Here is a 13,978-nt window from a genome sequence, read left to right on the forward strand (position 1 = left end):
CTAGGCTGTAGGGTAGGACTCGAACCCAGGGCCTCAAGCTGCAAGAAAGGCGATTCTGACGAAACCTTTGCCAGCAAGAGCTTTTTGGCAGGGGAAGAGACTCCCAGGAGAGGGGGCGATGCTCTGGCTCTGTCTTCAAAGGGGGAGAGGAAGGGGGAGCCCTGGATCTGGAGAGGAGGGGCGGTGGAAGAGCGCTTTGCTACGAAGGGGGAAAACCTTTGCATTTCAATCTTGCCTTTTGTAGCAGGAACCCCCCCACCCCAATCATTCTGTTTGCACAAACTTCACACACACTCACACTCACACACTACATACGCCACATTTCTGTTATAAATTCATAGGAAATCAACCATACATCAGACTATCAAAGGGGGGGGGGCTTGGTTCTGGTCAGCCATAATCCCTTCACCATCCCAGCACATCCACAGGAGCCCTGCCCAGTTGCTGTGCCAACCCTGATGGTCCTAGACAGAAGACAATCAAGACAATCACAAAGAACTTGCATATGATAGTGGATTCAGCATGGACTGAAACAAAGGACAATGATCAGATCTTCCCTCTGGGGGCAGGAAACTGCAAACTCCCCTTTGTCTCCTGGAAGTGACTCATGGGAGGGGGAAAGGAGGAACCAGCCAGGTGACAGGACACTCAGGTTACCACCACCAACTCCTCCTTCAACCCCTCCTTTCTGTAACGTATGCATGATGTCAACCCCTTCCGTAATGTATGCATGATGTTTCTGGGGGTGGGCTTGACCTAGAGGATGGGAATTTCAAAAGTTTTTATAAGGTCTTGCAGACCATCTTTCTGGGTCTTTCCTCTCTCCTGCAAGTGAGGGGAACACCCTGTTGCAACAGTTCAATAAAGGCCAAGCCTACAGGCTGCTGTTTTGCTCCAAGTTATCCTGGTTGGTGTCTTTGTTTTTGTCCAAGAGAGCCCTCAGATTTTTCCGTTAACACTTTGAACCAAAGCTGTCCTGCGAGCAGCTCACACAAAATCAGCGGATATATATATATATATATATATATATATATATATATATATATATATATATATATAGGTTTTGGTGTCTTCGGGTGTCTTCCCGTGTAAGAGTTGGGGTGTCTAGGCGACGTTTCGACGAGGTCTCACTCGTCATCTTCAGGCTGGTGCTTTCGGCTTCTTGTTACTGGAACAGAGCAGGGTCTCAGTGTTTGAGTTCCTATAAATACTGTTGAGGGGGTGTGGTATATAGCCTCCAACGTTCTGGGCAGAGAGGAAGTTCCCAGGTTAGTGTGCCTTTTCTTCTTTTGTTCATTAATTACTTGAGGGATATCTTGAGTGATTTCTACCTACCAACCTATAAAAACAGATCCCACCACCTATCTGGAAAAAACCACCAAATCCAAAATAAAAGCCTCTCCTATCAGTGAAGAAATCCAGCTAAGAATCATCCCCAGAGAAAAATCATCCAGATGCCCCAAACTCTACGGTCTCCCCAAGATACACAAAGAAGGAACACCACTCAGACCAATAGTCAGCTCCATAGGCTCACCTCTACAAAATCTCGCTAAATTTCTCGCTAAGCAACTTCAGCCCTATGCAGAATCTATCGCTTCACACGTTACAAACTCCTTCCAGTTCATAGAAACAATAAAGAAGCAAAACCTACATCCCGACGACCTACTTGTGAGCTTCGATGTTGTATCTCTCTTCACACAAGTGCCCATTAATGAAGCCTTGACAGCCATTCAAAACAAATACAATCCCCCCGAATACATCCTGGACCTGACCAACCACTGCCTAACCAACACGTACTTCATCCACAATGGACAAAGATACAAACAGATAGAAGGAGCACCTATGGGATCACCCCTCTCACCGGTCATCGCAAATCTGTACATGGAACACTTTGAAACCAATGCTTTAGACAAGTCAGAACACAAACCCAAACTTTGGCTCAGATATGTTGACGACACCTTTGTAATTTGGCCACACGGGAAGAAAAAACTAGATAGCTTCCTCACACATCTCAACAGCCTACACCCCAAAATACAATTCACTATGGAAATAGAAGCCAACAACCAACTTCCCTTCCTTGACGTCCTAATCTACAAAAAACCTGATGGCTCCCTAGGACACACTATCTACCGGAAAAAAACACACACCAACCGCTACTTACATGCACAATCACACCACCACCCTGCACAAATAAACTCCGTAGCCAAGACTCTCATCTCCAGAACCAAACGCCTGGCTGATAAAGACCACTTGACAACTGAGTTACAGAATCTCTCAAATGTGTTAATCGCCAACGGATACCAGCAAAACAGGGTTACGAAGCTAATCCAAAAAGAAACACCCCCCAAAAACCAAGACACAGAAGAAAACAATGGCATGGCCCTCCTTCCTTATATCAAGGGCACTACAGATAAAATTAGCAAAATCCTCCATAAACACAATATCAAAACAGCCTTTTGCACCAACCAAAAAATAGCCAATATCCTCAGAAACCCCAAAGATAAAATCCAGTTAGAAAACCAAGGGGTCTATGAAATACCCTGCAAAGTCTGCCCAGCCACGTACATTGGACAAACAAACAGACGAATAAATGCACGTATCGCAGAACACAAGAATGCCGTCAAAAAAGAAGAAAAAACTTCCTCTCTTTACCAACACATGAAAGAAACAGGACACGAAATTAATTTTGCAGATTCCAAATTGCTCTTTAACATGGAACATCACCACAAGAGAATAATCATGGAGGCCATCGAGATAGAGAAACACCCTCACAACATGAACAAGCGTGACGATACGTCCCGCCTGCCAGACATCTGGAAAATAGCCCTCCCCACAAAAACCGACACCAGAACCAGAGGCACACAGAACGCCATCTCCAATCAACCACACCAGACCCAAACCCAGACCCTCTCCACAGATAAATTACAGACACCATCCAGTAGCCAAACCATAGTGGCACCTCCGGATGCTGCACCCCCCTGCAATCCCTACACAGATCTGGCTGGCACAGGGCACAAAACCACAGCTCGCCCCTATACACGAAGCCAAGCCAGAGCACAACTAAGTGCAATACAGCCATCTTCTCAGAAAAACTCTTCACAAGTTCAAGAGGTCAAGACACGAAAGCTTTAGCAACTAATCCACACCTAATGACCCTCCTAAGTGGTACTCAGAATATCACTCTAGAAATCACTCAAGATATCCCTCAAGTAATTAATGAACAAAAGAAGAAAAGGCACACTAACCTGGGAACTTCCTCTCTGCCCAGAACGTTGGAGGCTATATACCACACCCCCTCAACAGTATTTATAGGAACTCAAACACTGAGACCCTGCTCTGTTCCAGTAACAAGAAGCCGAAAGCACCAGCCTGAAGATGACGAGTGAGACCTCGTCGAAACGTCGCCTAGACACCCCAACTCTTACACGGGAAGACACCCGAAGACACCAAAACCTGCATTCCTGTACCCGTGAAAATCTACGAAAGCAAATATATATATATATATATATATATATATATATATATATATATATATATATATATATATATATATATATATATATAAAATATGGCAAGGGAGAGGGTGGTCCTAAGTTACTGCTCCGAGTCCCCAAAGGGCGCAGCAACTCCGGTCTACTTTGCGGGGCTGTTGTAACGGGGACCCCCTGCGCCCCGGCCCTGCCTCCCCCCCCCATCGGGAAATGGGGGTGAGACTGACTGGACCCCCCCGGCAAGGGATTAAAAGGGGGGGGATATCACCTTCCTGCCCCGGAGGACTTTTTCCCAGGTGGGGGGGGTCTTCTTCCCTGCCGCCTCCGGGGATCGAACCCGGGACTTTCTCAGGAGAGAATCAGGAAAACGGAGCTGGTTTGGGAGGAGGAGAATTGGTGTCTTCGGGGAGGGAGGGGCCACACATTCCTCCCCCCCCCCGGGTCAGTGAGCTCCGCTTCCAGGGAGGGGGGGCCAAGGGGGGAGGGGAGGGGCCTGATCCACCTTCCCGGAAGAGGAGGAGGAGGAGGGAAAAGAGGTGCGAAATATATCTATATTTTGGGGGGGGAGAGAAGGAGGGGCTTTTCCTCCCCCTGAATCTGCAAACAGGGCAGCTGGGAAGGGGGGGCAGGATTTGGGGGGGTGAAAGGAAAGTGGGGGATTCCTCCCCCTCCCCCTCCCTTCTGGGGATCCGGCGAGCGGGGGAGGGGCTGGTTTAGGAGAAAGGAGCCCCTCCCCCCGAGGGGGCGCCTCCTTGGAGACCCCCCAGCCCTTAGTCTTGCGGGGAAGGAAATGGGAATAGCGGAGCGAGCGAGGGAGGGGGGAGAGGAGATGCTCAGCCGCCCCCCCCGGGAAGGAAATGGGACTTGAACCCAGGCCCCAGTTCCGGCTCCCCCCTGGCAGGTATCTCTGGGGCGCCGCGATCCTGGCTTGGTGGGTCCCCTTTGGGTGGAGACTGGGGAGTCCATGGAAGGGTTAATGGGGGCGAGAGAGGCCTGGATGGAGACCCCCCCCCGTCTCCCTCCTGGGATGGGGAGGGATTTGGCAGGAAGGCTGAGCCGGCCAGGGGGGCCTCTGGTGAAAGGGGACCCTGGGGGGGGGCGGAGGGAGGAAGGGAGCATCCCCACCTCCCCCATTCAGCATTTTCAGAGGAGGGGGAAGAAGGGGAAAGTGTGTCCCCCCAGATAAGACTCCCATCCTTCCTGGCCATGGGCCATCCTTGCTTGGGCAGGTGGTACTTTGAGTCCAACCACATCTGGAGGGCCAGAGATGCCTCAACTCAGCATAGAAGGTATCCAGACCCTAACACTATAAAGCCAAGGTGTCCCCACTGAGCAGTTTATCAACCCTGCTGGCCGCTGGGGAAGACCTTCTGAAGGAAATGGTTTGTCTCCAAAGTTGCTTCCTTCCTTTCTTCGCTGCTGCTGCCCACACTAAAGGAATGTCTGGATGAAATCCCAGGGATGTCTGGCTCCTATGTCTAGTTGATACAGTGGTGCCTCGCAAGACGAAATTACCGTATTTTTCGCTCTATAACACGCACCAGACCATAACACGCACGTAGTTTTTAGAGGAGGAAAACAAGAAAAAAAATATTCTAAACGAAATAGTGGATATATGATTTTTGTGGTTCATGCTGTGGCCACAGACATGTGATCTGACAGTGAGTTTGGAGTAGCCCAATGCAAAAATCCTGAGGATCCATGTGGATCCATGCTTTGTAACCACGGAGGAGGGAAGGAAGGGGAACCATGGATCCTCTGCTCACGACTGCAGCAGATCCCCCCCGCCACCCGCAGGCATTCGCTCCATAGCACGCACAGACATTTCTCCTTACTTTCTAGGAGGAAAAAAGTGAGTGTTATGGTGCAAAAAATACGGTAATTCGTTCCGCAAGTTTTTTCTTCTTGCGAGTTTTTCGTCTTGCGAAGCACGGTTTCCCATAGGAATGCATTGAAAAACAAACAATGCGTTCCTATGGAGACCGTCCGGGGACAGAGGGGAAGCGCCGCGCGCCTTCCCCTCTGTCCCCGGACCTGTTTAAAGCAAGGGGCGGCGGGGAGAAGATTGCTTCTCCCCGTTGCCTGCCCCTGCCCCGCAATCTCCAGGGACAGAGGGGAAGGCGCGCGCACCTTCCCCTCTGTCCCCGGACCTGTTTTAAAGCAAGGGAAGGGGCAGCGGGGAGAATCGCTTCTCCCCGTTGCCGCCCCTTGGTTCAAAAGGGGTCCGGGGAGAGAGGGGAAGGCAACGGAGATTGCGGGGCTGGCAACGGGGAGAAGCGATCTTCTCCCCGCCGCCCCTTGCTTCAAAAGAGGTCCGGGGACAGCAGGGAAGACGCGCTGCACTTCCCCGCTATCCCCGGAGCTTGCGGGGCAAGCTTCGTTTTGCGAAGCAAGCCCATAGGGAAATGCGTCTTGCGAAGCGGCTAAGAAAACGAAAAACTCCTTCGTCTAGCGAGTTTGTCGTCTTCCGAGACGTTCGTCTTGCGGGGTACCACTGTATTCTAGAAAAAAGTGTAGCTAAGATTCTGAGTTACAGTCGTGGCTGAGAAATACAGCCAGGGAATATGAAACTGATTTGAAGATTGATTTCTTCTTTACACATTCTTGTTGTTATTGTTGTTATTATTATTATTACTATTATATTACATTCAGGTGGACACACCACTGGTTTCATCTTCTTTCTATTCTTTTCCACACTCAGTGTTATTCACCTTTAATACTCACCTTTTTCAGTGTAACACATATTTTTATCTTGTGATCTTCAAATGAAAAGAGGTATAACAATTTAATAAATAATCCCCAGTTGGAGCAGAGCTAGAATATCCAGAAGCCCTTGGCCACCCAGGGTAAAGGAGGAAGAACAGTGAGAGAGGCCTGGACAGGGAATCTCCGCTAAGATAGGCCAGTGTCAGGAGGCGGGTGCGAGACCCGGTGGCATATAATTATTATAAATCATAATTGGGGTGGGTGTCTCAATCTGGGCATCCCAGCAGTCAGGCTCCAGCTGCTTTCCTTCTGCATCTCCAGCTTTCTCCATTCCATAATGCAAGGCTGAGAGATGGAGGTCCAGCCCCAAGAACATTCTCCAACTGAGCACTCCTTCAACTGACCACAAGCACCAAGCCTTGTCACTAGACTTATATATGGGTCTCCCAAAATGGTCAGTATGGACCTCCTGAGGCCAAAAGAACTGTGCAGGTGATTAATAAACATCTAGAGGTCGAAGGGGACAAAATGTGGCCCAAGGGGTGGAGGATTATAGTGCAGCGGATGAAGAACTTCATGATGAATTTCGGATCCTGATTAATATTGGCCAGGTTCATGGAACATAGAGCAGCTCCCTTTCCTATGAGAAACCACTTTTTATAAAATGTAAACCCCACAGTTCAACCGTATTCTAAGATAATGCTGCTTCATTAATGCTTAATTAAGGGTTAGGAAAGGCTGATGATGCATTACCATTATTTAACATTATTTCATCTGTCTTTCCTAAAAACTTGGAACATATGGAGGGCAGGAAAGAATGTACGAGACGTCAAAATAAGAGCAGGTGCTAATTGATGTGTGTAATATTCCTTTGTTCTCTTCCTAGGTTCCTTTCCCCCCGCTCCTCCCTGTTGAAAGAAGACAATGGAGAAGGCAGTCAAAATTCTGGAGGGCCATGTCCAATGGGAATAACAAAGAAACCATATAAATTCATGGAATGTGAAAAGAGAGAGGAGAAACAATTTGAAAGTATGGAGTGTGGGAAGAGTTTCACTGACAGTGGAACACTTGGAAAACATCAACGGACTCACACAGGAGAGAAACCATTTAAATGCATGGAGTGTGGAAAAAGCTTTCGTTGGAGTTCAAACCTTCGTATACATAAACACACGCACACGGGGGAGAAACCATATAAATGTAAGGAGTGTGGAAAGAGCTTCAGTCAGATTGGACACCTTAGAAACCATCAACGAACCCACACAGGGGAAAAACCTTATAAATGTATGGAGTGTGGAAAGAGCTTCACCGATAGTGGAACATTTAGAAAACATCAACGGACTCACACAGGAGAGAAACCATTTGAATGTATGGAATGTGGAAAGAGCTTTATTGATGGTACAGCACTTAGAATCCATCAACGGATTCACACAGGAGAAAAACCATTTAAATGTTTGGAGTGTGGAAAGAGTTTCAGTACAAAGAGAGGACTGAATATTCATCATAAAACTCACACTGGAGAAAAACCATTTGAATGTATGCTGTGTGATAAGAGCTTCACTGAGAGTAGACAACTTAGAATCCATCATCGAACTCACACAGGGGAAAAACCATATAAATGTAAGGAGTGTGGAAAGAGATTCAGTCAGACTGGACACCTTAGAAACCATCAACGAACCCACACAGGGGAAAAACCTTATGAATGTATGGAGTGTGGAAAGAGCTTTACCGATAGTGGAACATTTAGAAAACATCAACGGACTCACACAGGGGAGAAACCATTTGAATGCATGGAATGTGGAAAGAGCTTTATTGATGGTACAGCACTTAGAATCCATCAACGGACTCACACAGGGGAAAAACCATTTGAATGTATGGAATGTGGAAAGAGCTTCACTTCTAATGGAGCAGTAAAAAGACATCAATGGACTCACTCAGGGGAAAAACCATTAAAATGCATGGAATGTGGAAAGAGTTTTATTGAGAGGAGAGACCTGAGAACCCATCATCGAACTCACACTGGGGAGAAACCATTTAAATGTAAGGAGTGTGGAAAGAGCTTCAATCGCAGTGGAACACTTAGAAAACATCAATGGACTCACACAGTGGAGAAACCATTTAAATGCATGGAATGTGGAAAGAGCTTTATTGATGGTACAGCACTTAGTATCCATCATCAAACTCACACAGGGGAGAAACCATTTAAATGTAAGGAGTGTGGAAAGGGCTTCACCAATGTTGGAAATGTTAGAAGACATCAACGGACTCACACAGGGGAGAAACCATTTAAATGCATGGAATGTGGAAAGAGCTTTATTGATGGTACAGCACTTAGTATCCATCATCAAACTCACACAGGGGAGAAACCATTTAAATGTAAGGAGTGTGGAAAGTGCTTCACCAATGTTGGAAGTGTTAGAAGACATCAACGGACTCACACGGGAGAAACCATTTAAATGTATGGAGAGTTGAAAGAGTTTCTTTCAGAGTGGAACCCTAATTTCACACACAGGAAACCATGTTATTAGAAACCATCAATGTACTCGCAAGGAGGAAAAGCTTTAAGAGTTGAAACCCTACAATCCACAAACTCAAAAATCTTAAATGGTTTGAATGGAAGGAGTGTGGGAAGTGTTTCAATTGCTTTATATATAGATAATTTTATGAATACAGTGGTACCTCGCGTTACATACGCTTCAGGTTACAGACTCTGCTAACCCAGAAATAGTGCTTCAGGTTAAGAACTTTGCCTCAGGATGAGAACAGAAACCGTGCTCCGGCGGCGGAGCAGCAGCAGGAGGCCCCATTAGCTAAAGTGGTGCTTCAGGTTAAGAACGGACCTCCGGAACGAATTAAGTACTTAAGTACCAAACGTTCAACTTCCGAAGCGTTCTACAGCCGAGATTCCACTGAGAATCCAGCAATAGTGTGTTGTCCAACGATATCCATTCTTTTAACCAACACGAAGAGGCTGCCTCGTAGTAGAAAATCTAGCAGTGCGAAGCCACCTCTATTTTTAGTATCTATCGAAATTTTATAGTTAATTCTTGGTGTTTTTCCCCTGCCAGAGTAATCATGAAATATCTCTTTGCCATTCGTTAAAGAAGCTTGTATTATTTATTATTGGTATCATTTAGAATAAAAACAGTATCTTAGGTAAAACATTTCTCTTTATGGTTGAAATCCTTCGTAAAAGTGAAAGTTTCATCCTCCCCTATATTTCCAAATGTTTTTAACATTTATGTTGTAATTCAGTGTTTTTCAAATAAACCCTTATTTAGTCTCCATCTATACAATGAACTCTTTTCACCCCTCATTATCATCCATGTTGAGTTTTGATCTGATATAGTTCTTGGCTGGATCTCTACAGTCTTTAATCCTCTAGGCAGTCCCTTCAATATCCAGATATTGTTTCTACTTCCCGCAGAATCCTTTGAATCAGAAGAACATGTTTACTCTTGTTCTAATGAGTGTCTGAATCTCCAAGCATCTGGGTTGGCAAACTAAGGCCTGTGGGCCGGATCAGGCGCAGTTGCCTTCTAGATCCGGCCTGCGGACGGTCCAGGAATCGGCGCGTGGATTGCCAGCACGCACGTTCTTTCCCTCTCCCTCACACGGCGGCGCTTTTCTCCTCAGGGACGAGCAATCTTGTCCCACACCGGGTGCCATCAACGGGGGGAGTCGGCTCACCCGCCTGCCTGCCTCAGAAGGGTGGCGCTGTGAAGGGGGTGTGACACTGGCTGCCGGCTGCTGCTGAGTTTTCCTCTTGCTCCTCCTCCCTCTCCCTCAGTCCGCCCTTCCTTCCTTTTCTGTGCCCCTTCTCCGTGCCGCTTCCTCACGTGCTTTCTTCGTAACCCCCTCCCTCCTTCATTCCCCCCATGGCGTTCAGGCGGTTTGTTGCAGCGGCCGCAGCTGCCGCTTGCGGGTTGGGAAGCAGCAGCAGTTGGTGGGTAAAAGCTCCAGCAACGCCCCGGTTCCCCTGCCTCCGTCCGCGGCTCCGCCAGGGCTGCTGCTTCTGTCTTCACCAGCCAACGCAGCCTCCTGCCCTGCCCTGGCACCTGGCTGGAGAAGCCCAACTGGGGCTATTGGGACGACAACTGGGACAGGTAAAGCCAAACATCTTCAGGTCTCTTTGCAGACAGGCCAAAATCGCTCATTTCCCCCGAAATATAGTCCGTCCCCCAACAAGGTCTGAGGGACAGTGGACTGGCCTCCTGCTGAAAAATCTGCTGACCCCTGATCTAGTAGATCCATTGTAACCATATCAAAAAAGTATTTGGTATTTTGCCTTCTTTTGAGACACTTTCCGTCAGTGTTCTGTCATAGTCCAGTGATCCTACTTCCTTAAATTCACCCATAATAATTATATTTCTGTCATAAACCTCAGACATACTTTCCTCCAATAGTTGGAAGAAATTTCATGCGAAGAGGGGCTCTGAAAGTCCCAGTCCCAAATCTTAATCCTGCCACCCTAAGATATTATAAGCAGGCCCCACATTCCTCTTTCCTCCTGCAATAGGGAGGTTAGAACAACACTTAATACCCTGCAGGGATCCTAAGAGCCAGAATTGCTTAAAATTGCAGGGAGAGAGAGAAAAACTGGAGTTGAAATGACCCAGCCACAAGATGAGAAGTCTCCCTCCTAAATGAGGGAAGGGGGAGGCATGGGGGGGGGGCTTTTGAAGTCTCCCTGCTGGCGAGGGAATTCCAGAGCAAGGGCGCCTCTCTCTGTCTGGATCCCTCCCTGCCTCCCAATCCAGGGGGTGGTGTTTCAATGGGGGGGGGGGAGAGGGGCTGGTGTTTGAAGCTGGGCTGGGCTGTTAGGGGGCGAAGCTCAGCAATGCAGCCGTTGCTCTGCCTGCAGAAGGACCCCGGCTGAGGGCTTGGCATGCAGAAGGAGGCCCAGAAGGAGATCCTCCCCCTGCCTCAACTTGCCCAGCTTCCCCCCCTCCCTCCCTGCGGCCAGTTGGGGGGCGGGGGCCGGGTCCCCATGGAGCCCCCAGAGCAGGAGGCCAGAGGCAGCGCCGCCCCCTCGCCTTCCCCTCCGGACACAGGGAGGGGGGGCTGCTCTTGGAGATGGAGCTCTAGGGGCAAGCGCGTCGGGAAAGGAGCCGGAAGTGGCGCTGCCAAACGCGCCGGAAGTGGCCAGAGAGGGGAAGGAGGAGGAGGAGGGGCGTCGCTGAAGAGCCCCCCCTCCCCCCGCCGCCCCCCCCGCCGCCCTTTCTCTTGCCGACAAGGAGAGCGGACTAATCCGGAGCCAGGGAGGCGGAGGACCAAGAGGTAAAGGGGGGGGGGAGAGGAGGGGGGGGAATAGAGGGGGGGATAAGGGGGGAGGAGGAGGACAAAGAGACCCCCCCGCAAGGAGAGCGCCCTCCCTCCCTGGGGCCCGTCGACAGGGGCCCCGATCCAGGCCCCGACCCAGGGGGGGGGAAGGGGGGACCCAAGACCTGCAAGGTCTCCTGGGCAGCAGCAGCAGCAGCCCCGCCAGACTCCCCTTCCTCCTTCCTGGGGGGCCGAGAGAGGCTCAGCTGCCCTGGCGGGAAGGGGAAGGAGGACCCCGAGCAGGGCTGGGGGTGGGGCTGAGGCCCCCCATTCTCCCTGGGGTCGCCTGGCTGGGGAAAGGGAGAGAGGGAGTCCAGGGAAGGGTTAAAGGAAGGGGGAGGAGCCTCGACAGAGACCCCTCCCCTTCCAGCACCCCTGACCCCCCTTCTCCCCCCCCTTCCCTGATGACACTACCAGGTTATCTGTATTCACTTAGGACTCATCTCCATACTTTGGATTGTCCTGAATACCACCAATTGGTAGCCTAGCTCAAACCCAAAAGTCCTGCTAGGATGCATCTTGGCTTGCCTGCTGATGAAACTGAGTGTGTGACGATTGATGATATTTTCATTTATCCGTTTCAGACCCCTAAGTAGTAGCAGCTGCCAGGACATTGTCCTGTTCGCCTCTGTATAGTTCCAGCCTTATTTCAGACATTGTGGTAGATTGCAATCAGGGTGGATTTGATATAAGTCAAATTGATTCCAATCACAATATACGGTAAATCACTAGTCAGTATGATTCTGTTTAAATCAAAAATTTCTGATTTGGTTACACTGTTAGAAATACACAGACAGATAATTATGAAATCATTCTGAGGTTTAATAAGTTAACTGTCTATATTTGGACAACGGTTCTGCTGTAATTTATTGGAAGGAGAAAAATAATCATTTCCTTAATAACAACTTAAACGATTTATTTAACTAAAAACAATAATATTATAGCATGTTGGTAAAAAATTTTTTTATATCAAAAACAACAACCATTAGCGCACATGAAAAACTCAGAACTTACGCATTTCACCACCTCCACTACCAGCCACCCCTTTGGATTGGCTTCTGCATCCATGTGCCTATTCTGTACAGTTAAGTGTTAGTGCGGTTGTTGGAACCCAGTGGGATTGGGAAGAGGTTGCCAGCCCTGAAGAGCCTTCAGCGCTTGCCTCAAGTCTGACTTGCACAATTATTACACAAAGACCCCAAGATGTGTGGAGTATTCTGCTCACAAGGTTGAACTTTCATTTTTACTGCTTCACACTCAGCTACTTGTTAGCCACCCCTCCCAGTTTGGTGTCATCTGCAAATTTGATCAGGATGCCCTTGAGTCCATCATCCAAGTCGTTGATAAATATGTTGAACAAGACCGGGCCCAAGACAGAACCCTGTGGCACCCCACTAGTCACTCTTCTCCAGGATGAAGAGGAACCATTGATGAGCACCCTTTGGGTTCGGTCAGTCAGCCAGTTACAAATCCACTGAGTGGTAGCATAGTCAAGACCACATTTTACCAGCTTCTTTACAAGAATATCATGGGGCACCTTGTCAAATGCCTTGCTGAAATCAAGGTAGGCTATATCCACTGCGTTCCCTTCATCTACCAGGCTTGTAATTCTGTCAAAAAACTAGATCAGGTTAGTCTGACATGCCTTATTTTTCAGAAATCCATGCTGACTATTGGTGATCACAGCATTCCTTTCTAGGTGCTCACAGACTGTTCGCTTAATGATCTGCTCCAGAATCTTCCCTGGTATTGATGTCAGACTGACTGGGCGGTAATTATTTGGGTCCTCTCTTTTCCCCTTTTTGTAAATAGGGACTACATTTGCCCTCCTCCAGTCTGCCGGGACTTCGCCTGTTCTCCAGGAATTCTCAAAGATGACTGCCAGTGGTTCTGAGATCACATCTACCAGTTCTTTTAATACTCTTGGATGCAGTTCATCTGGCCCTGGAGACTTGAATACATCTAAACTAGCCAAGTATTCTTGTACTATCTCCTTAGTTATTCTGGGCTGTGTTTCCTCTGCTGAATCATTTGCTCCAAATTCTTCAGGTCGGGCATTGTTTTCTTTATCGGAGAAGACTGAGGCAAAGAAGGCATTGAGGAGTTCAGCCCTTTCTGTGTCCCCTGTTTGCATTTCACCATCTTCTCCTCTGAGTGACCCCACTGTTTCTTTGTTCTTCCTTTTGCTACGAACATACCCATAAAAGCCTTTTTTGTTGCTTTTAACCTCTCTAGCAAGCCTGAGTTCATTCTGTGCTTTAGCTTTTCTGACTTTGTGTCTACACGTGCTGGCTATTTGTTTGAATTCCTCTTTGGTGGTTTCTCCCCTTTTCCATTTTTTGTACACATCCTTTTTTAATCTTAACTCAGTTAAAAGTTCTTTAGATAGCCACCCTGGCTTCTTTAGGCACCTACCATGTTTCCGTCTCATTGGTATTGCCTGAAGTTGTGCTTTTACTATC

General features: G+C 48.2%; 3 protein-coding genes across 3 annotated transcripts in view; 2 read left to right on the forward strand and 1 right to left on the reverse strand.

Annotated features, from left to right (window-relative positions):
• Window positions 1–8,704, forward strand: part of LOC308580789 (uncharacterized protein) — a 38,979-nt gene extending 30,275 nt beyond the window's left edge. Inside the window, exon 2 of the mRNA XM_081182961.1 lies at window positions 7,084–8,704. Within this exon, the coding sequence (XP_081039087.1) occupies window positions 7,160–8,650 (1,491 nt within the window). The 5' untranslated portion in view covers window positions 7,084–7,159 and the 3' untranslated portion in view covers window positions 8,651–8,704. The remainder of the gene's footprint in view (window positions 1–7,083) is intronic.
• Window positions 1–13,978, reverse strand: part of LOC308580498 (uncharacterized protein) — a 332,166-nt gene that overhangs the window by 277,281 nt on the left and 40,907 nt on the right. The gene's annotated exons all lie outside the window — the stretch shown is intronic.
• LOC308580575 (uncharacterized protein) overlaps window positions 1–13,978 on the forward strand; it is an 87,732-nt gene that overhangs the window by 34,522 nt on the left and 39,232 nt on the right. The gene's annotated exons all lie outside the window — the stretch shown is intronic.

This window comes from Podarcis bocagei (assembly GCF_964188305.1).
Source record: "Podarcis bocagei genome assembly, chromosome: 2".
Classification (NCBI taxonomy): Eukaryota; Metazoa; Chordata; class Lepidosauria; order Squamata; family Lacertidae; genus Podarcis; species Podarcis bocagei.